The sequence below is a fragment of the Pomacea canaliculata genome, linkage group LG3, assembly GCF_003073045.1.
Source record: "Pomacea canaliculata isolate SZHN2017 linkage group LG3, ASM307304v1, whole genome shotgun sequence".
NCBI lineage: Eukaryota > Metazoa > Mollusca > Gastropoda > Architaenioglossa > Ampullariidae > Pomacea > Pomacea canaliculata.
The window spans coordinates 14,476,296-14,499,287 of record NC_037592.1 but is presented as its reverse complement, the minus strand read 5'-3'; the positions used below and the strand labels follow the sequence as shown (position 1 = coordinate 14,499,287).

General features: G+C 40.2%; 2 protein-coding genes across 2 annotated transcripts; one reads left to right on the top strand and one right to left on the bottom strand.

Annotated features, from left to right (window-relative positions):
- The first annotated feature begins 6,338 nt into the window (after nucleotides 1–6,338).
- On the top strand, nucleotides 6,339–13,590 carry LOC112558946 (plasminogen-like). Its single transcript, XM_025229717.1, has 5 exons — nucleotides 6,339–6,527; nucleotides 10,690–10,705; nucleotides 10,933–11,103; nucleotides 11,396–11,560; nucleotides 12,436–13,590. Exons 1-5 carry the CDS (start codon nucleotides 6,339–6,341, stop codon nucleotides 12,735–12,737), a joined length of 843 nt encoding a protein of 280 aa, XP_025085502.1. The 3' UTR covers nucleotides 12,738–13,590.
- Nucleotides 13,591–14,692: 1,102 nt separating this feature from the next.
- Nucleotides 14,693–17,926, bottom strand: LOC112560421 (innexin unc-9-like). The gene is made up of 4 exons (XM_025232279.1): nucleotides 17,792–17,926; nucleotides 16,685–16,900; nucleotides 15,907–16,380; nucleotides 14,693–15,602 (listed from the first exon to the last, which is right to left on the bottom strand). The coding sequence occupies exons 2-4, from the start codon at nucleotides 16,895–16,897 to the stop codon at nucleotides 15,168–15,170; spliced, it is 1,122 nt and encodes a 373-aa protein (XP_025088064.1). The 5' UTR covers nucleotides 16,898–16,900; nucleotides 17,792–17,926; the 3' UTR covers nucleotides 14,693–15,167.
- Nucleotides 17,927–22,992: the final 5,066 nt, after the last annotated feature.

Below are 22,992 nucleotides of genomic sequence, written 5' to 3'. Positions count from 1 at the left end.
GTCCACAGCTCGCATGCAGAACTACTCCGAGCACCACCACCCTCACACCCAGTCCTTCCCGTCCGTCGCTGGAGGAGTTACCGGGATGCATGGGAGTTACTGGACGGATGGTCGTGGTCACCCTGTCCTGGGTCCCCCCTACTCGCAATACAGCCACCATGGTGTGGCCTCGCCCTACGACTCCTACAAGAATGCCGCCCTTTCTGCGGAGCTCTGTGTATGGACAAGATGCTCTAGGCATTGGACCTGCGCGTGGATATTTCTCTGGCAGAGCTGGTGACAATTACCAAAGTAAGTTTGGAGTAGAGGACAAAAAATAAAGGCCCTCTTAGCCTTAATGACAGTGAACGAAACTGGTCCACTGTGTCTAGGGAACAGCATGAGGAGAGATAGAAAAAGTCCACCACGCGAGCATATGTGGGTGTGTGTGTGCGCGCACATTGTTTGCATTGTGGAGCTGTTATATTACCCATATTACCGGTCCAGAAATTTCTTTCTAAAAAATGTATCTCAGTTTTGCTGACAAACCATTGCAATTTGTGCTTAAATTTACTATCGGAAAGATGCTGACTTTTAAGGACATCTGGCAGGCATGGCCTCTGGAAGGCAACAGATACGTTGAAAGACAAAACTGACATCGCAAAACTTCGATGGTTGATATGCTAAGTATTATTGTGAATTTGGATTTTTGTGCAGATACTTTGGCCGTGAGCTCGACGTACGGAGGGAATTTCATGGAGATTGCGCCAGGAGGGGCGCAGTACACCCGCCACGATACCCTCCCTGCCTACCAAGAGGACCTGTACGGATCTGGAATGCCATCAGCTTTGCCTGCATTTCACAAACATTACCTGACTGCACCTTTCCGCTGACAGTGTCAGAGACTGACATTTACAGAAACCCTGAGAAAAGCCACTTCTAGTCGCAATCTCGGCCATGTGACAAAGTACATAGTTATTTCGTGAGAGTGGACTTCCTGTTGACCCTTGACCGTCTCCGCACTGCACATGCTTGTCTATCGTTGGTGTCGCGAGGTTGAGTGCAGATGACTGGCGTTTGACGATCAGGTTCGGCAATCCTCTGCTATTGGCATCCAAAAGTAGACTGTGTATGTTGGCAGATACTGGACAGAGGTTTTTGTGTTGTTGGTTTTTTTGTTGTTCTTTTTTTGTTTTTGTTTGTTTGTGTGGGTTTTTTGGGGGTTTTTTGTTTTGTTTTGTTTTTGATTTTGTTTCTGGTTTTTTTTTGTGTTGTTTTTTTTTTTTTTTGGGGGGGGGGACTGCTGTCTGGAATGTGAATAAACGCAGTTGATTGATAACTTTGTAATGTTCGCTCTCCTTTTTATCTAACTCTCTGAATATTTATACAGATAGGAACTTTATTTGTGTGCGGTTTTTTGTTTGTTTGTTCGTTTGTTCGTTTGTTCGTTTGTTCGTTTGTTCGTTGGTTGGTTTGTTTGTTGGTTGGTTGGCTGGTTGGTTGGTTTGTTTGTTTGTTTGTTTGTTTGTTTGTTTGTTTTAGGGAGAAGGACAGACAGTGTGTATATGTTTTGTGCGTTTGTTCTTCCCTCTGTGCGAGTGAGTGAATTCATGTGCTACCACATACGATGAACCCGATGGAGTACAAGATAAAATATTATATCTTAATCTCAGTACGGTAAAGACTTTCTCTCTCAACATTATTAAAATACTACATCCAAATGATGTGAGCGAATGTTCTAGCTGGTGAGAGAGCAGTATACGTTGAAAACCGCAGGAGTGAAAGATAAGCATAAAAACTTTACTGTGAAGAGTTTTTCTACTTCTCTGATTTTTTTTTTTCTTTCTTTTCTTTTGTCATTCTACTATTTACGTAGAAAGAAAAACATTTTTATGTTGGCATTAGACCGTGTTTTTCAAACAAAAATGAAGGAAAGTTAAAAGTGCTGTGTGTTTCAATGTGTCTGGTGCTTGTTAAAACTTCATCAGGCTCCAGTCTAAAGTAAAAAGTCTACCCAGGTAAAGTCGATGAGTTCTAACGCTTGACATGACCGATGACCTGCTGCTTCTCCATCCTTCTGGTGGATCCATAAACGGTTACAACTGCTTTTCCTCGGGGCTATTGTCCTTCTTCCAAGGCTTAAAATATTTTACTTAGAGCGTGAAAAAATATTGACTGACAGTGAACTGTTGTTTGTCTTAGGTATCATTAATTTTACAGTTGGTCGATCGCCTCTGAAAAACTGGGTGTTGAAAACAACAAAAATGGTTAGAGTAGTTAGACGACAAGATTCAAGGAGTGTTTTACATGTTTTGTCCGCGCGTGTGTGCGTGCATGTGTATGGTTGTTCTTCTTCTCTAACAAACAGCTAAAAATTCCTTTTATTGCTCTAATACTGTCCGTTTATACAAAAGACAAGTTTGGCTACACCTTAAGGGAATAACCGTTCTATTACCTGAAACATTGAAGGCATCTGTACACATTACACAACATTAAAACAGCTGGCATTCACACTACAAGCCTTTAAGTTTGTAGAGTTAAAAAAGAACTTTTCTGTTTAAAAGTTTATCTATATAATGTTTAAATTATGTAAAACTTTGTTAGATATGTTTTGGAGTTTGTTCCTGATCATAATCTTACGCCACAATCGACAAGGGACTGCAAAAGACAATAGTAAACTCTGTGAAGAACACATAAAGGGAAATAAAACAACCTCTATATCATTTCGTGACAAAACAACACGATTCCATCATACTTCACGACTTTTCCTCTGACATTATCAATGGAACATACACGACTTTCATTATTTTTTAAAAAATTATCGTCGTCATCTAAAAAAAATCGTCAAAAGGGTCTCCGCTGCTTGCTTCAATGAGTTTCTCATCCTCCTGCATCCGAGAACCTCATTGACATCTCTTTGTCACAAAATAATTGTAAACTTTATCCACTCGTCGTCTTCCTCCAGTCTTGTCTTCTGTTCATCCTAGTCGTTCGCTATGATGGACTCACATCATCGCAAGTTTTCCGCCCATTCTTCACGAGGAACTGTCTAAAGAGATGTGACTAAGTCTACTCTGAACAGGTTCCATTTGAGGTTAAAGGATGGAAGGTAATTGCAACGCATCATATATTATGTTATCATGTTGTACCCCTATGAAATTGGTCCAAAAACCTAAATCATTAAAAAATATCGTATCTCTGTGTGTGTGTGTGTGTGTGTTTTCTTAACAACTTGCTTTGATCTGACATGGCTTTTAAGCGATATGAAGGGCATTATCCGATTTAGCGATCACGTGATACAATGAGATATTTTGACCCCTCTTACAAAATTGTACAAATCAAGTGTTCAAGAAGAATTTTCCTTAAACTCTCTGTGTGCTAGACAGGTTTACAGAGGGCTTAACACGCCTTTAACTTCTAGTTCATGAGTGGTGGTGGTGGTGGTGATGGTGGTGGTGGAACAATGCGAGTTGAAGACAATATATAGCGTTGCCCTTTCATAAGAACACAATGTGGCGGACGTGGACATCAAGTGCCAGACCTTTCTGCTGGTCGCTGTCGTCGATGCACTTTGGTGTCTGACTTGACACTGAGAAACTCTGCTTTCTCTAAACCGACGACAGGGCAGAGGGCTGCATTCCTCCTGCATCCAAATCTGATCAAGAAGATATCTGGAAAAAATAGTTAAAAAGCAGTTTTGAAAGTTGATTGCCTTCTGCTGGTCACACGTCTTGTGCAAGAGAAAGAGAAGAAAAAGAGAAGAGAAGAGAAAGAGAAGAGAAAGGAACGAAATATTGTATCCAACGCAGGTGCTTGGTCTGTTTTCTATTAAGTTTCACTATTGCTTTAAAAGCATTTTTTTTCGACATTACTGTTATTAGTGGTATTGTCTTTTTAAGTGTTCATCACAATTTCTGAGAGACTACGTGTTAATTAAACCTTCATTTCTTTGTGTTTGTCTTTAATTTTTATCTTCTTTTTGTTTGTTCGTTTGTTCATCTTTTAATTTTCCTCTTGCTTTTTCGCTCCTTGTTTTGTTTATTTTGATTTTTGTTTAATTTTAGTTTTTTTGTATTCTTCGTTTTTTTGGGGGGTTTCTTTTCGTTTTTTCGACTTTGTTGTTGTTGTTTCATTTGTTCACTATTTTTAATTTTATTTTATAATTTTTTCTTTGTTGTTTTGCTCGTTTTTTCTGTTTTTAATTAGTTATTTTTTTTAGTTCTTTCTCTTTTAGTTAATTTTTGAAGGATTTTAAGTTGGGTTTTTTGTGTCTTGTTACGAGATGTAATAATAGGTAACTTTCTCTAACATTAATTACTCCTTATTTTACATTATCACTTTTTTTCTTTCTTTCTCTCTCTCTCTCTCTGTTGCACAGACTGGTATAATGCTGTTTGCAACTGCGATCCCATCATGTGCTAATACTCATCCGTTACCTGACTTCAGTTTCACTGTGTCTAACTAGGACCACCATGCTGGAGTACAAAGGACACGTTGTTATGGCAACGGTTTGCTGCTTGGAGCTGCTCACTTTTATGTTGGTGGCAGCAGCTCCAAGTCAGAGCGGGATAACCGTGTCTGTCTTTGCGAACAACAAACAGCAGCTGTCAAACAGCTGCATACGAATGGCAAGCACCAAGCCCATGACTTGATACGATGTTCCGCAGCCTGTGGGGTTTCTCCAGGCTGCAAATCCTTTGCATGTGTGACCGACTCTTTGCAGACCTGCCAATGTCATCTTTGTTTTCAAGGCCTAGGTCAGATGAGGCTGATCAAAGGGGTATGTCTTCTTATTCTGAAAACTGTTACAGCTTAGTTTATTTGAGAAGAAATTTAACAGCAGGTAGGAGATGTCTGGTTGGTGTTTCTTAGATCACTCACACTCATTGGAAATAATAGTGCGTGATGTAAGACAATGCCATGAAGAAAAACTAATATATTAATTTAAATACAATATTTATTTAAATATAAAATAGACAGACCAGTGCAGAAAATTATATATTTTTATCGCTAATACAAACATCTCTACTAGTTGATCTTTTGTGTTTTACCTTCTTTCTCCAGGGTACTCCTCCAGAAGGTGAGTTGAACTATTTTTTGACTAAAGTACAACATGTTTTCAGAATTAATTTGAAAGTAAAATTATTGTTCTTGTTGTAATTTTTTTTCATATTCTATCTAGGTTCAGGAGGGTTTGCTTCTGTTTTGTGCTTTGTGGTTCAAGCCTCGCTTTACTGCTTTACTACACACGATTAAGTCTACATAGCTAGTCTCGCAAAACCACGTGAAACTTATTTTAAAACCTGGATAATTTTCGGATGACATATCCTGTAAGTTTACCTTATCTTGGGATGACGTGTATGTATTTTTGTCCTACCGGAAGATAAGCTGCTCGTTTCTTGTTTTTTATTTTTTCTGCAGACTGCGGACTTCCGCCAGCAGTGCGTAACACCGTGTGACGTACAGCAGTATAAAAATAAACTCTACTGTGACGTACACCTGCCAAGCAACCTACACCTACATCACCGGGACTACCACGGCCCGTTGCCAAGACGACGGGACCTGGACCAAGGCATCTGTGATCTGCACGGGTACAGTCTCCAAAGTAACACAGCAACTCATTTGCAGGACTGTGGAAAAAAAACACTTTATTCTCACATTCACTATTCAGCTTGTGAATAATGTTTAGATAAAACACTTGATCAAAAGTATTTGACAACTTCGTGAAGTAACCTGTGACAGCTATGGATCTCAAGTCACGTGACAGGTGACACTACGCAGGTGTGTGAGAAAGGTGAGTGAAAAAAAAAACTGGAACAACTGACGAAAGCTAAATATTTCGTCCTTTTCAGAGTGTCCCACTCCGATTTTGATACCCAAGACGAAGGTAATGTATGCGGACACAAACTACTCAAGGATCAACTACACATGTCTTGACAGCGACATCTACATCTCGGGGACAACCAGCGCCATCTGTTTAGGGAGAAGTTGGGAAACAGTCTCCATTCTGTGTGCATGTAAGTAGACAGCCCCTGTTTGGGGTGACAATCATCTCGCTCTATTGATAAACACATTTTCACATAATATTAATGACACTTTGGACAGCTGGTCTACCACAATGGCGTCTGATGACGTCACGAGCCTTTCAAAATGTGAAATCCCGAAATATTCGTTTCAACCTGTATTTACTCGTGACAGTGACATCTCTATATTCGTTTCAAAATATATTTTCGTGTCGTTTCCCCGGCCTGTAGCCTCCACCTGCTGGTTCTACCGACCAGGCGGACAGCCCGCCTACAAGGGCAATGTAAGCACTGATGTGAATGGCAGGACCTGCAACGCCTGGACCGATCCTCGCAATGAATTTAGGATGGGCAACCTCTTTCTACACCGTCGACGCTAACTACCTCGTGGACGGCAACAGAACCGCGGCCAGCAACTACTGTCGCCTCTTCCTCGACAACTACTGGCCCACCTGGTGTTTCGTGGGTACCAAGTGGAACAACTGCGCTGTGCCCCTGTGTCCCAACATACCCGGCCAGCTGATTGTTTGAGTGCAATTTATTTTATTTATTCCTGTTCAGCTCTTATTCCACTTTTTACTTTTGCAGGGGTTAACACAAATTGATAATATGCCGAAGGGTTGGGTGTGTTTTTTCTCTATTTTGTCACATTATCACATTACTGACAGACAACAACGATGAGAGGATCAGTTGGTAGCGGAAAGCTATAGTACTTGTCATCACTACAGTGACGATCGAGTGTCGTGAGTTCGTATCTCGGCTCTGGCCTACTTCTCTTTTTGGATGTGACACTTTCTTAACAAGAAATAATAATAAATTCAAAATTTGTAAGGAGTATGCTTTATCGCTTAAGAACAAGAACGAGGCATGGACAGCATACGAGGGACAGGAGATCAAACGAATAACACATAAACTAAGAAAGAATAAACAATAGTTCTAATGATGAATACAAACAAGTACAGAAAACGCAAAGAGGAGCCAAATAATTACAGAGCTAACCATGGATTATTTTCGTCGTATTCTCCGATATCCTCCATCCTTGTGTGTTGTGTGCAGGCTTATGGTGCATTTAATTCCTACCCTCAAAAATTGTTTGCTTGTGGGCGTTCATTATATTGTAAATACATACAAGCGCTTTAATTATCGGATGTTGTATGGGAAAGGCACTATTTAAATGCATGATTATGATTATGATTGGGATGATATTATTATTATTATCATCATCATCATCATCATCATCATCATTATAAAATTTAGAAAAGTAATTCTCAGTTGCTTACAGAGTATTAGCGGTGAATTGTTTTCTTCCTATCATTGTGTGCAGAATCTTACAAAACCGTGTAAAGTTTACCGATGTGCTTAAGTAGCCTTCATACCTCCACATCAATGTTCACTGTGTACGACAATCTCTACTCACTTGCTCAAAGACCCTGTTCATTGTCTAGCTTTAGTGTTTGCAAGACAAAGCCTGTCCAACAAAGGATTTGCTTGCGGTCACCTCTGTCGATTTAGCTGTTAACAGCCTCTTGAATAAAGTATTCAGTGAGTACTAATGACAGCATTGTGTTGACACTGTGGTGACAGAGAATAGGATTGTGTCAGTGTGTCTGTCCATGTGTGACTGGCCGTCATACTTTAATGAACTCTCGCGTGTTTATAGTTTGTCCTTTAATGGTCTACATGCAAAATGCATTACTTCCAGTCAATGGGTTGGCAACAGGGGCCCTGCTATTGCCTAGTGGGTAAAACGAACGGCTTTGATTGATTCCAGGACCATTGTCCTTCAAAAAGAGAGAGAACAGAATAGCGATAAAGAATATTACAATTAAAAATCGCAATTTACAATGACTTATCAAGGAGGTAAAAGTACAGATGTCATCAACATTTAAACAAATATTGGAATCAGTCTTTACCAACTATGACACAACCCACCGGATATTACATCACAACATGAAGTAACGAGGATCTCTCGAGATCAAGACTTACTACTCAATAGGTGTCATTGTACTCATGTGGTAGTTTACAAATAATATTAATATGTCGACTTCGTTAATCGTGTAAGGTAGAAAAGACCGTCGCCATGAACATGCAGTGTCGCAGGGTGGCAGTACCACAAACAAACCAAGAAACATTCTCATTCGCTGGTACTTGGGAAGATGTAGCGGCTTGCCAAGGAAACACCAGGATTCAGAGAGAAATCTTTGAAGCGTGTTGACGGATGTGCGCCGTTATTATGCATCTGCCGTTGGGGGGAAAAAAGTCAGGTGGAGGCAGAACCTGTTCACTGTCGCCCAAGACAGGACTGAGTGACACCCCGGTCAGCTATCGAGTCGCTGTCCCCTTCCCCACCAACCCCCAAAAGACCGGTACCAGTCAAGATACGGATGAACAAATATGCTAATTAATTTGACTATAAACGTGTGTGTGAGAAAGAGATAATATTTCAGCATATATATATATACATGTATTATCTAGCACGAGCACTATCTTGAATTGCCCTTGTGGATGAATAAAAATTGTATTGTATTGTATTGTATTGTATTGTATTGTATTGTATTGTATTGTATTGTATTGTATTGTTGTTAGTCGGCCCTTTTTCGTCGCATGTGCTCGCTAGCTCCGCATTGTGAAACCCTTTCAGAACATTTGAGCTTGGGTGTAGGTTTTTGTTGTCGACCGAATGATTGAGCAGAACAGATCCATCCGCTTGAAGTCAAGGTCCACTTGGCAACCGCTTTGGACAGTCCGCGCATGCGTAAAACAGGCAGAAAAGAACTGGGTTAGTAGGAAAAATACAGAGGTCTGTGAGACATAGATGGTACACAAACAACATTCAAGGCAAGACACGCTTCCCATCCGTGGTGCAAATCTGATCAGGTCGACATCGAGAAGTGTAACTAGAGAAGTGCGTCAGCTATTGTCCAACAAAACGAGTTTTTAATCGTAAGTAATGAAAGGGGCTTAATGTGTCAACTTCTTTTTTTATTTTTAATTTTTATTACATTTCTTCTTCAGAAATATTCGTCTACAATTATTTCTATCTTTAATTCCTGAGTTGTATTATTCTCCATTATTTTCTTCCACTCTTTATCCTTATGGAGGAAATGACGAAGAGGCAGTTTGCTTTCTCTTTTTCTTTTTCTTTTTAAATTTTCATTTTTATAAAATAAATAACTGCAACGACAGGTGTTGGTCAAGTGATGACTGACTGACTGATTTTTCTGTGTTTACATTATTCTAAATGTTCTCAGACACTTTCTCGCTAGTCTTTTCTCGACCTTATTTTCTTCATCAAACCATTCCCCTTATGGTGACATCCCTCTTATAACTTTGTATATACCTATGGCTAAATCAATATCACAGCAATCTACTAGAAGCCTCCCTGTGACAGAGTGTAAGAGATTTCGATAAAACATTTTAGTAATAAGCAGACCAGCTTTCTCCCCTTTCTAAAATATTTTTTTACAACAATTTCTTTATTTTTTTATTTGTGTAAATATGAAATCTTGTTTATAATTGGGATGTGTTGCATAAGACACCCTTGGTGTAGCTAAGCTCTTGCAGCAATAAAGACTAGATCACTCTTACTTCTTCTACCCATTACACTCTTTCTTCCCTTTTCCTATAGGATCAGAATGTACAGACAACATGTTACTATGGTAAATACTTCTTCGAGCAGCTTGGGTTGTATAGTAAGATCCACCTTTCTTGTGTTCTTGTGCCAATAAAGAATCAATCCATCAATTATTCTGATGTCTATGACCTGATTGACCATTTCCCGCTTTACTTAGGATCAGAATGCTGACGCACAGAGAACTTGTTACTATGGTAACGGTTTGCTTCTTGGAGCTGCTGACACTGGCGTTCATCGCACGTGCCGGACCCCTAGACGGGATGACCATGTCCATGTTTGCGATCAGCTCTCGGCAGCTGTCAGACAGCTGCACCCGAGTCTCAAGCTCCAAGCGCATGACACTTCTGAGATGTTCCTCAGCCTGTGGGATTTCTCCCGGCTGTAAATCTCTCGCATGTGAACCCGACTCTCCCAGCACCTGCCAATGCTTCCTTTGTTTCGTGGGTCAAGGTATTGGGCAGATGAGACTGACCAGGGGGGTAGGTTTCTTTCTTTATTTCATTCTTTCTTCAGTTCCTTCCTTTCTTCAATCGTTCTCTCTCAAAATACCAGTCAGGGAACGAATAAAGATACAAACCAAAATTATTTATTATATTTCATATCATAGCTATTACATATCAGCTATAGGTATTGTAATATCTAAGTCGCAGTTATTTTCCGTCTATACAGTGTTGGTAGATATGTTTACAATATATTTACAATGTAAACCAGCTGCTTAATCTAGTGACAACTAATAAATGTTCACAACCCACCACCACTGCATTTAACTAATATACTTAATTTAATGTTTTAACTAACAACTAGCATAACAGATGGTACATTTAACCATACTGGGCATCGCTCCTTATCTTTTACTGGTTGTGAGGACAAAATAGAGATCACTGCTTTAAGGACACTCAACAAAATTGTTTTGATGTTTAACAACTGCATATTTTCACTTAATTTAAGAATAAAACACTGAATTAAAAGTAAGGTTGACCTAATTAACAGTTTCCGAAAATGTTTTTGGTGAAATTTGACTCCTAAAATAATTGTTTATAACTTTTTCTGCAGGGAACACCTCCAGAAGGTGAGTTAATTCTGTATATTTCTCTGGAAAATCCCATTTTCTGAACTCTTGGCATTATGAATACATTTTCGTTTTCTTTAAGAACGTCAGTATATATTTTAAAGCCAAAATTATTATTTCCATTGCATTTTCCTTGAAAGGTGCAAACAATTCAAACAGGTGACAAAGGATTTATCGCTATATATATATAGATAGATATTGCATTTTCTTGTGTTTTATCCCTGCAGACTGCGGACTTCCGCCGCCAGTGCGCAACTCGTATATGATATACGGCAGTATCAAAATCAACTCGACTGTGCTGTACACCTGCAGCATACCGTACAACTATATCACAGGGTCTATCTCAGCCCGTTGCCAAGACGACGGGACCTGGACCCGGGCGACTCTCGTTTGCTCTCGTAAACAATTAGCGCAAGATATAATTTCTTCTTCATCATCATCCTCCTCCTCCTCCTCCTCCTCCTCCTCCTCCTCCTCCTCCTCCTCATCATCATCATCATCATCATCATCATCATCATCGATCTATCAAGAAGAATTAACTAATTAAGGCTAAAAATTGTATATTAAAATTTATGAAAATAATTATAAGAAAATATCAATTTACATAAATATGTATATGATAAAGATTGACGAAAGATAGGCCTGATTCTGCATATGGCTGTTGCAAACTGTTGCTTGCGTCTTCCTCAGCGTGCACCACCCCGCCTCTGATACCCAGAACGACGATAACGTATTTAGACGCCAACTACACGATGGTGAACTACACGTGCCTTGATGTTGATATCTACATCTCAGGCACAACCACTGCCTCTTGCACCTATGGAATATGGGGGACAGCTTCCATTCTTTGTGCACGTGAGTTATTTAGGATTTTTCTTTTATTTTAATTTCATTGTTTTAGATGTACTGATTAAACATAATTTCGTCTTAACCCACTCAGTCCTCCGAGATTCAACATAATAATAAACAACCAGTTGCAGGCCCTTATTAAACCATTTTTAATTTCTGGAATTAGCTCAGTGCATGGAATAATTCTTTTTCTCGAAATGCGTGTTTACAAACATCTTTCCCAGAAAGAGGTCAAACGCATGACGTCATGTTTGTACACAGATACGTCTAACTGTCATGTGTATATATAGTCCCAACTCTCCTGTAGGTTGAAGCTTTGGCAACATAAAAAAACACATCCTTTTAGAATTTCGATGTCAGTGCTGTTAACCTTCTTCTGGAGATATTTGTAGGCGTGTATCTCAATCATCGGTATTCACCCAGATTTGAAGAAACTGTCTTGCACTGAACTCTGCTCAGTATGTATAGATATATATTTTAGCAAACCTTGAGCGCTGTCTATTCTTTGTTATCAGCGACCGGCTGGGTAACTTATTTTGGGTGTTTATTCGAAGTCTTTTTTTCTATCATTCTATTGAGCTTCTTCTGAGAACATATTTACTTTGTTTGGTAAATAACTCAAAACATTTGCGACAATCATTCTATGTAACGGAGGTAGTCTGACTTTGTTTGCAGTGCACATTGAGTGACAAAACAAACGAACTATCCATATACCATTGGCTATATGTATATTAAATATGTATGTGTAATGATTGTAGATCAATGTCTCATTGTGTCATTAATATTGTGTGACTATTTGCTTCTCTATGTCGCCATGTTTCGTTTTACGAGTAGAGAATGGGCAATTTATGAACTTTGAATTCCTGAATGTGTCGCTATAGCCACCACCTGCTGGTTCCAACGACTGGGAGGACTGCCTGCCTACAAGGGCACCACCACAACCACAGCGACTGGCATCAACTGTGCGGACTGGAGCAACTCCCAACCCCTCTTGAAGCAAAATTACTACACACTGGATTCCAGCTTCATCATGGACGGCAGCAAAGCCAACGCCAAAAACTACTGCCGCATCTTCAACGACGGCTACAAAAGCACCTGGTGCTACACCACAGTTCCAGGTGTAGTATTTGCAGACTGTAATGTCCCAATGTGTCCAGATGTAGCAGGAGTGCTGGTGGTTTAACTCAGGGCTTCTTTGACAGTGCGTCCGGCTGTCCATTCCTGTCACTCGCCAACTAGAAGGTGCCACATTGTAGTCAGGTAGCAAGAGCCACCTTGGTGTGTTTATTCCAGTTCAGGATTATGAGTAGGAGTGTTATGATTAGGAGGTTTGTCCATTGCTTGAATTGCTATGATGTGAAACAGCCTGCGTCCTGAATAAGCAGTCCTCACAACCTTTGTGGGAAATATTGTCACACAACTGTCAGTAATCTAGATGCCATGCGGGAAGTTGGTTTATTCTATAAGGCAATGTCCAGGAGACACAGAAGTTGGTTTATTCTATAAGGCAATGTCCAGGAGACATAGAAGTTGGTTTATTCTATAAGGCAATGTCCAGGAGACACAGAAGTTGGTTTATTCTATAAGGCAATGTCCAGGAGACATAGAAGTTGGTTTATTCTATAAGGCAATGTCCAGGAGACACAGAAGTTGGTTTATTCTATAAGGCAATGTCCAGGAGACATAGAAGTTGGTTTATTCTATAAGGCAATGTCCAGGAGACACAGAAGTTGGTTTATTCTATAAAGAAAAGTCCAGGAGATGCAGAAGTTGGTTTATACTAAAAAGACAATGTCTAGAAGACTTATAGGTTGGCTTATTCTGTAAGACAAAGGGAAAAATAAGTTGTACATCCTTGTGAAGAAGAGGGAAAGACAGAGTTGGATTCCTAGCAAATCGTGTTGTTTACTGTGTCAATGTTGAGACAGTCGGCTTCTCGATGTTCTGTCGACTGCTTTTGTAAACCCGAAATTTGATTAGTTTTTGCTTCATATTTGTATTGGTATCATGCTTTTAAACAAATTCTGCTTGCACCATTGCTATGACACCTACAAAGAGCTTTGTAGCGCCTTTTTTTCTAGAGCAAGCTGGAACATTTAACAATGAAAAAGAGGACATGACTTAAATATTATGTGACAAGTACTGTATTAGAGAAGAAACTTTTTCTGCTTTTTCCTCCCATTAACCATCAAAGCCCATTTGGATTTATGTGAAGTGCATGTGTACCTTTTATCCACTATACCACATCTCATAATCTGTTATAACTTTGATAACTTATTGGTCTAATCAGCATTGTCCAGTGTCGTTTATTTAGCAAATGTACATAAATTTGATTGATGTTTTCAATTGATTTATGATTTTAGATATTTGGATTTTAGTTTACATATCACATATCTTTTAAATTTAAACATTTTATTTAATTCTCTAGTTCCGACGTTTGTTATCTTTGTTGTTCTTGCTGTTTGTTTGTTTTGTTTGGTTTTTTTTTTTTTTTTTTTTTGTTTTGTTTTTTTGTTGTTGTTGTTTTTGTTTTTGTTTTTTTGTTGTTGTTTTTTGTTGTCCCGTTGTCAAATCGGTTAATGGTCTAATCAAATAATTTACATTCTTGTCTGTGCCCATGTATACTAACTGGGAGTGTTTCTGCTAATACTCAAGGGAGTTTTTGTCAACTTGTTAGAAAAAAACGTGGCCCTCAGTGGCCTAGTTAACCATTCAATATGGCTCATAATAGTTCATCACTTTGGTGTATGTGTGTGCTTTGTGTGTATGCGAGCGTGCGTGCGTGCGTGTGTGTGTGTGATTGAGAGCGAGTGCGCAAATCCCATTTTTCTTTCAACAACTCAGCAATTCACCTTTGATGAATAATGAATTCTAGGTTACACCAACAACTGGTGAGAACAAGCAGTGTGAATGTAACATGTTGGCATTGTTACTCCTGTAGTTTATTAATGGCTTGGCAGAGTTCATGCTGTTCTCAACCCAGCGAGGAGAGCGGGAAAGAATGGGTAGACCGGGTGTCCCAGGGAGAAAAGGAGAAATCTTTTGACTCGCATCGCACCCGGTTTCCACGGTTCATACACACACTGAGCCACCTTGCATTCATTTTCAAAAAAAAGACAACTAAAAGAATTATTAAGCTGTCGTATTAACGCCTTTACTATGGCAGCATAATGTTACGAACGAGAATAAAATACAGGTGCACGAATTGATCTATAGAGTGATTAAAAAACAGAATGGATAGGAGGACACAATGAGTATTGATATATATAGAGACAGGACAGTAATAACATGCATCTATGCATTATTGGTGCATTAGGTATATGTACACCTTGAGTATACAGCATTCACTAGAGACAATAAAATCTAACGGTCTCTCGTCTTAATAACCAGATCTTCCGCCTATATTTGATTCTTTTTTCAATCTTAAAATTCTTCTTTGTACATGTAATTTAAAAAAAACATACTTCATTGCTTTCGAGAAGTGTCGAGTAAACCGCATGGTCTCTAAAAAGAAAAATGCAGTAGTAAATACAAACAAAATGAAAACAAATAAATGCAGGAGACGTAGCTTTTCTCCCTCTGCGCCCTCTTCTTCCTTCGCTTTGTCTTCTGGCTACTTCTCTACCAGCTTCTCATAGCCCATGCTCAGGTCGTCCATGGGGACCAGCGGTATGCCCCCGGACTGACGCTCCATGTGCGGCTCCAAAGACTGCGCGAGAGAGCGCGAGACAATGGAGCCAGCGAGCCAATCACCGGCCACGTTCTTCACCAGCGCCACGGTCGTCAGCGGTCCGCAGGAATCGGCTGCCAGCGCCAGCACCAGTCGTCCGTCCCACCCCAGCAGCTGGCTGAAGCGCGGGTACATCTTCTCCGGGGTGGCCGAGTCCTCCCGCTCTGCGCCCAACGCCGCCTCCAGGTAGCGCCGGACCGGGTAGTCGCTGATCCCCGGCACCGCCACGCGGGCCACCAAGATCAGAAGGTCGAGGCCGGTGACGATGGTGAGGAGGAGGAACATGTAGAAGAGGAAAGTGAAGACTTTGCTGTACACCTGCGAGACCGATGAAAAACAACGTGTCATTAAAAACTGCAGTTCGTCATTCCCTCCCCCTTCAGGGTAAACAACAGACGTTTGCACGGACTGTGACAACAATCAGAATCTCTTATGACTGTTGTCCTGTCCTTCGGCTTGAGGTCAGGACACAGGTGCACACAATATACTCTTCAATTTACATTAATCCCCACAGCTATATGCATCATTCGTACAGGTACACACACACACACAAGCAGACTGTCAGGCTATTAGAAGTTAGTTGTTGCTACTTATTCAGGTAGCATCGTCATGCATGTCTCACCTCGTTAATCGGGAGGAAGCACTGGACACTGAAGCTGTGTCTGGCTCCCATCTGGTAGACAGAGAACGTGCACACGAAGTCTTCTCGTGGTAGAGCAGCCACGGTGTTGTTGACCTCACTGTCTGCTCGCCACGGCTGGAAGACGAGCTGCGGTTCGAACAGAGAGGCCACGAGGACCGCCTGCACGAGACACGTGACCACCACAAGCGACTTCCGGCCCACCGAGGCAAGAGCCAGCGCACAGTTGCCTCGCTTGAGGGCGGTGACGAGCAGGGTGGCCGTGTCACGCAGCAACGGGTGGCGATCGTCGTGAGGCAGGCCCTGCGTGTCTTTCAGATTCTGCACCAGGAGGTGCGCGTCCACCCACAGGAAGCGCGAAAAGAGACTCCACATCGCATGGGGTAGGAGGCACAGCAAAGCCGACACGGCCAGAACCAGCGGCACCCACATGTGGTACGATGCTATCCCTGACTCCTGGGGTGACATTATTCACATCGTTATGTGCCTAGTCTCAAATTTCTTTTTTTTTTTTTTTTTTTGCTGGGGGAGGGGTTCAATTTCTATTCAGTTTAATATAGATACCAATATAAGTTTAGTTTTTCTAGACGCTGATTAATTTTATAAATTATAAATCATTGTATATAACATCTTGATCTACAACAGGCATGATACCTGATGTTTCTTTTGTTTAAATGTTTATTTAAGAATCCTTGCGCCAAGAGTGTAGGTCTGTGTACTTCCAGAAGCGAAAAAACACGATAAAGCAATATTTTCTTACCTCATTTCTGGAAAACATTTCGTATTTCTCTTGTTGGAGGCATTTCTGGTGGTAGTAATATGTTTGCAAGGTGGTCATTTGCGATGGGCCGTAGCATGTGATAGGACTTGTCACGTAACGCAGCAAGAGAGACATGAAGGCCAGGCTTGCTACCAGCAGGGTGGACCAGAAGCTGGCTACCTTGTCAGACCAGCTGTAGTCGTTCCGAAACATTGTCTGAAACAAATCAGCTTAGAAGGATAATCATCTTGTATATTTTTGAAACAGATTCTCTCACAAAGAGAAAAGGGTTGGTTGGTTGGTTGGTTGGTTGGTTGGTTGGTTGGTTGGTTGGTTGGTTGGTTGGTTGGTTGGTTGGTTGGTTGTTGGTTGTTGGTTGGTTGTTTGTTGGTTTGTTTGTTTGTTTGTTTGTTTGTTTGTTGTTTGTTTGTTTTGTTTTGTTTTGTTTTGTTTTGTTTTGCGAGGAAGTCGATCACAAGAAATCTCTTTTCAATAGACTTTGCATCGAAATCATAGAAACTGACTTTTCTTGTGATTCCAAATTGTTTTTACGGGTAGTAATGGGTTATAAGAGATAGATTTGTGCATGAAATGCAAATTTTCAAGCATAAATTTAATTAAATGAAATGGAATTTGTAGAATTAATTAAATTGCGAGCAAGAATTCTGACTTAAAAAGCCTGGACTTATCGTGTGTCATGCCTGGTCATCTACCGGTGCCTTTCCTCTTGAACTGATTTGAAAATATCGAGTTAGAAACTTGATATCTTGATCTTTCATCCGATCAATACCTCAGAATTACTTATATATAACTTGGCGTCAAATGTTATTTATTTTTTCCTGACAAATAAGGCTATGGTAGAGTTCCTCTTATAGTGATGGCGCATAAAGATCACCTGTCTACTTGACAGGTTTTCACAGTCTCTCCCCCGATTTTTCGCCTACATCACGCATTAAAGTTGGTTTGTTTTCTTTCGCAAAACAGTGCACAATGATAATGTCCTTCGTGAATCATCTAGAAGCTGTGTTAGTAAGTAAACGATTTCTTTGCAGTCAGAAATTTTGGTCGGATAGCATTCAATCAAGCCAAACTGTACAGTTTACTTGCCTGTTCAACAGTCCGCTAAACCAAGGTGTGTTCACTCTTCTCTTCACCTGTCTGGAGCCTGACAGCGGTCCTGTCGAATATAATAGTCAGTAAGAACCAAAGCATCTTTGTTAAGCCCTGCATGGATCCGGATTCTTCGTTAAATTTAGTCCTCGCCAGGATTTCTACGCACTTTGGCGGACTATACGTATCCGTTGTGAGTGCAATCTTCTTGGAAGAAACAGGAAGGTGATGGACATAAGCAAGCTAGAGATGACGAATCCGGATGCCAGTCCAGCGATAGACGAAGAAACTTGTCCAGAAGCCGCTAGAAACATGTCCTCTGCATGTGACACTGGGACAAGTGTGTGCACGTGGGCAACAAAATTCACTCCGATGTTTTTGGTAGACATATTGTAGATTTTAGCCACTGTGCACATGAATTCATGTGCTAATGTATCAGCACTGTTTAAACAGTCCCTAAATGTCATCCATTAATTAAGTGGCAAATCATCTTACTTTGTATATATTACTGTTCTTTGGCTCTTGTAGGTAAGGGGGGGGAACCTCATGATTTATTATTTTATATCTCGCAAAAAAAGAAAGTTTAATTGTATGATGAAACCACAATTCTTACACAGATTTTTAAAAAATCCTAGTCTAAAGAGAACACCATTGTCATAAGTTTTATCAGTAGCATTTTTTTCTTCGTGGTCTTCGACATCAGAATCTTCCAAGTTCAGTATACTGGCTTGGCTAATTTGCTTACAGAACTGAGATCACTTGACACGTTCTTCTTGTTAAACTACAAACCACGAAGTTTAAATCAACCGATAGGACGAACAAGCTGTGAGAGGTGAAGAAATAAACTAGAAAGAAAAGCCCATTTCATGACATATAAATTCTAGGTGACATCCACGACCAAACAAATGTGCATTCTCCGCGTCGTCCTGTCCATGATTTTACCGTCTTTCCTTTTCTTATTTGCGCTAAACATGGATGCTGAGTTATCACGTGTGTGTGTGTGTGCGTGCGTGTGCTAAAATGAGTGATGGCTGACTGGCAGGCCAAAACTACCGACAGTAATTGCCCCTAAATGGCTTCGAAGTGGAAGGGAATGTGGTTGGTTGTGGAATGAGGTCATAGCATGCAAGACCACAACAGCAGCCCGCCATGTTCACAACAGAAAGCTGTGCACTTCACTGCATTCACTTAGCACAACCACCTCCATGGTTCTTCCATAATTCAAATATCACTTCTCACAGGGCTTTTTAAATTTATTATTTTATCAAGATATTGACAATAGAAATCGACATTCACCTTCCTCAATTCCTCCCTTCTTCCCCTTAATTTGGATTGACAAACACGTCAGACACGCATGATGTGGCGACTCAGATGCAACGAACGAAACGGGATAAATTTAACCATACAAACATTTGTTTGTCAAGGGTCTGTTGGTAACGGCAATTACGATAAAGCAGAAATCGTTGCATTTCTCTCTATCACACACACACACAAATCACTCTTCTGTTTTCTGTATAATGATGATGAGCTAGCATTGAAACACAAATGCACATTAGCAAATCGTTAAGTCATGTGGTAAATATAATTAACAGTTAATTTTTTCTGATTATATATATTACAAAGCACATACAACTTATCTCGATTGTTGCAGGGCTTATTTATTAAGTTGTTTAACTTTTTTTTCAATCTTACAGTGCACGAGACTAATATGTTTTCACCCGCTTCGCTGTAAATATTCAAAATCCAAGATGTCCCATTTCCTAAGGAATAATATGAAATTGATTCCCATGTATGCAGTTTTTACTTCTATCTTTAAAATAATGTTTCTGGAGACAACAATATAATTAAAAACATAAATGCCAGAGTGTAACTAAAATGTTAAGAGATTGTAAATCCAATTAGTTCCAAGACATGTCAAAGGTATTAAACAATACCAACGATATCTTCTTTAAAGATATTCTCAGTTAATCACGATCAAATATGACTAAATTTCTGACAATACATTTTTCTTCTTCTCAGTCTGCATACTACCCCCTCCAAGCCCATGCATCCTCCGTCAATCAGTTTTCACAGTCAGGTAGCTACAGTACCTAATAACCTCTCGAAGTCTTTGGTTTCACATACAACAACCTGCAGTGCTAGTGCGCGCATGACCGATGTTTAAAATATGTCGAGACATAAACGGAAACACAAAAAGCATTACAGCTTCTAAGAACACAAAGAATACACAATTTTCACTACCTGGGTTTCGGCGAATTTCATCAGCTTCAGGGCTGCTGTTGCTTCCTCTGAAGCTTCCGGTCCATCTTCGGCTGGAGGACTGATTGTGCCCTTTAGTGGGTGAACCAGATTACCATATAAATACCATGATGTTGGTGTGCAGGCATTTAGATATCTATCTTAACTGAAAGCAATTTTTCCTGCAATAAAGATGGAGATACTTTGTAAATTGACAAAATTGTGAATCATTTATCAGCAATATATGCATAAACTGTAGAATATTGGCAATGTTAAGCAAGGGTGACAACCATGCTCACTTAAGCCCTTCACTTTCCCAATCCTAACCGTCCTTATTGTCCACCCCTCCTCCACCCCACCTCACAACTGTGAACGTTATAACTATATTAACGAACTTAGAATCATGGTGACACTGGAAGGAGCCCAGCGCATTGTAATTACCTTAATTGATGATTACCGGCCGGACTGCTGCTGATAATTACTTGTACGGCGATAGAGGCTGAGTGTGATTTATAGTCATTAAAAATTCGTTCAGCAATCAAACAGCTATATCCGTCATCCAGCGTATACATTTGAAGAGTGATAGATATGCATAGCATTTTGGATTTGTTTGGGGTTGTTTTTTGTTTGTTTGTTTGTTTGTTTGTTTGTTTGTTTTAATAAAGTGGATGTTGTGATTGCTCAGTTATTGTGAAGTGTTGTACTAATTGTGAGACCGGCATAACTAGACTTGCTAGAACTCGATATATATAGTCCCAACTCATTATTTTGCCACCAGTCCAACTCAAATATTATAGGCAATAGGTTAGGGTGGTGTCTTAAAGGGGAAATATGATACATAACTGTGGGTAACATAAGGAAAATTGCTAATACATACAAATGACTTCGCAAGTCATATTTATTATTTATTGGAATATCATTGACCATTGGACGGAGATCCAACCTACAATGACAATGTATCTTTAGTACTAACTGTGTATAGCTATATGTATAACTGTGAGTATTAAATGTCTGTGTGGGTATGTATGCCCTGCCCTTGTGAGCTAAAGAAAAATTTCTGTCTTGGGTATCCTCGAAAGACAATAATTAAAGTCTGATTTGATTTGATTTGAAGTAAAAGAATGCCCAACGTAAAAAGGTCATTCGATACTGTACAATTTAAATTAAAAATTTTTGAAGTTTATCCTGCTGATGTCGATTAAAATTATTTGCTCTCAAGTTGCATTATCCCTATTTGTGATTGTTATAACTCATACATAACCAGTTTTCGTGAAAGTACCATCACGAACTAATATCCCTGTGGATGTCCGTGGTACGATGTTTGGGTTCGTGCAGCCAGACTACCACTTCCGGTTGGAGTGTTTGTCTATTGGTCAATGTTCGTGTCCATCGTCATTGGTCGGTTTGATCGACACAGAAATTTGAACATTGCAGAAGAACTGCAACGACTGTTTTCTCTTGACAGTAAATAGCAGAACATTGAACCAAGGTTCAAAACAGCACTTTTTAAGTATGTAATTACATTATGAATAATTTGGTGCCAGGCTTTTCCGTCTTTAAAGATGAATCACTCGATGATGCAGAGAAAACGAGCCGCACATGGAATCATTTGTCTTGCAGCACACACCTTGATGATGCTTGCTGACTGAGAAAAGTGCAGATAATATAATTTGTCAAGATGAGAGATAGTTAAGGGCCTTTGGGATGATAGTTTTGAAATACGTGCAATACTGGAATCGTACTTGTTGCTGCTAGTGTAACTAGTCTAAATAATAATTAAGTATAGAAATACAGATTGAAAAAGCCCGCGTTACCAACTACACGATAAATATATTTCATCATATTCATCTTTATTAGGCTCGTAAACGGGGATTAAATTTAACCTCGTTTTTGGAATTAGAAATTCGTTGACTTGAATGAGCCATCCAACATTTAACCCCTACAGGGCCAGTCGCGCTTTCAGCAAACATCTGTAGTGCAACCCATATTGGCCCCTCACGTCACATGCACAGAAGCACAAGACAAGTGTACCGGTAAGAACGCCAGTCCAGATAAACACGGAACAAATACCGGACATGCAGCATTTTTTATGTCCTGATCATCCAGCAAGATGAAGGAACCAGACCTCGCACCCCCTGACAGTGAACATCAGGTTGCAACTATCAATGCAAGAGCTTGTAACCCAAATGCAAGCAATGCACAGAATGCAATAAACACAGGTACAGTACCCCTGTTGCTAGTTGCAGAGCTTGTGAGCATAACAACGCTAAGCATAATGGAAAAATCAGGGTGACAAGCAGCGGAAAGGACAGCATTCACCCCCGACATGTGGCCCATCAATGTTGACTGTAAGTTACTAACTGGTGGCAATTATCAGTTGCACCAAAACATGTTATGCTGAAGTATCACCAACTCTGCCACCAACTTCTCTCAGTCCACCCTTTTAAATCCCAGGTGACAAAGTCTCTGGGAAAGAAAAGCATGAATGGTCACCGAGATAAAGACGCTATCGTTATGCAAACTGTACCTCATAAAATGTTAGCTGCTTTATCAGCTATAGATTCAGAGCAACAACGCACTCACCAGAAATACCTGAAACTTTTGTTCAACCTTAGAGTAAGCCATTAACACATCACCCACCAGGCATACTCCATAGGGCAAGACAGTGACTGGCTAGAAAGCGTCTTACGAAATGTTGCTACCAAAAGAAAAACCCCCCCAGCTGTACTGCATCAGGCAGCACGAGTGAGCACCAACCTTTCTCACAAAAGCTACACCAGCATACAAATATTTCTTCCCCATCACGAAACAGAGTACATGTCAAAACACGACAGAGCGAGGGCCAATCCTCCTGGTGGAGCCTTTCACAAAGAAACCCGCAGATCCACCTGTTCACAAGTGCAAGATTGCAAGTTTTCAGCTGCTCAACATCAAGAGTGCAAGCACCAATCACTCCCTGA

Coding starts and splice junctions, on each gene's coding strand:
- LOC112558946 (XM_025229717.1), top strand. CDS start 6,339: ATGAATTTAGGATGGGCAACCTCTTTCTACACCGTCGACGCTAACTAC. Junction 11,104..11,395: donor GGCGACTCTCGTTTGCTCTC/GTAAACAATTAG, acceptor CGTCTTCCTCAG/CGTGCACCACCCCGCCTCTG. Junction 11,561..12,435: donor AGCTTCCATTCTTTGTGCAC/GTGAGTTATTTA, acceptor GTGTCGCTATAG/CCACCACCTGCTGGTTCCAA.
- LOC112560421 (XM_025232279.1), bottom strand. CDS start 16,897: ATGTTTCGGAACGACTACAGCTGGTCTGACAAGGTAGCCAGCTTCTGG. Junction 16,381..16,684: donor AAATGTTTTCCAGAAATGAG/GTAAGAAAATAT, acceptor ATGTCACCCCAG/GAGTCAGGGATAGCATCGTA. Junction 15,603..15,906: donor GCTTCCTCCCGATTAACGAG/GTGAGACATGCA, acceptor TCGGTCTCGCAG/GTGTACAGCAAAGTCTTCAC.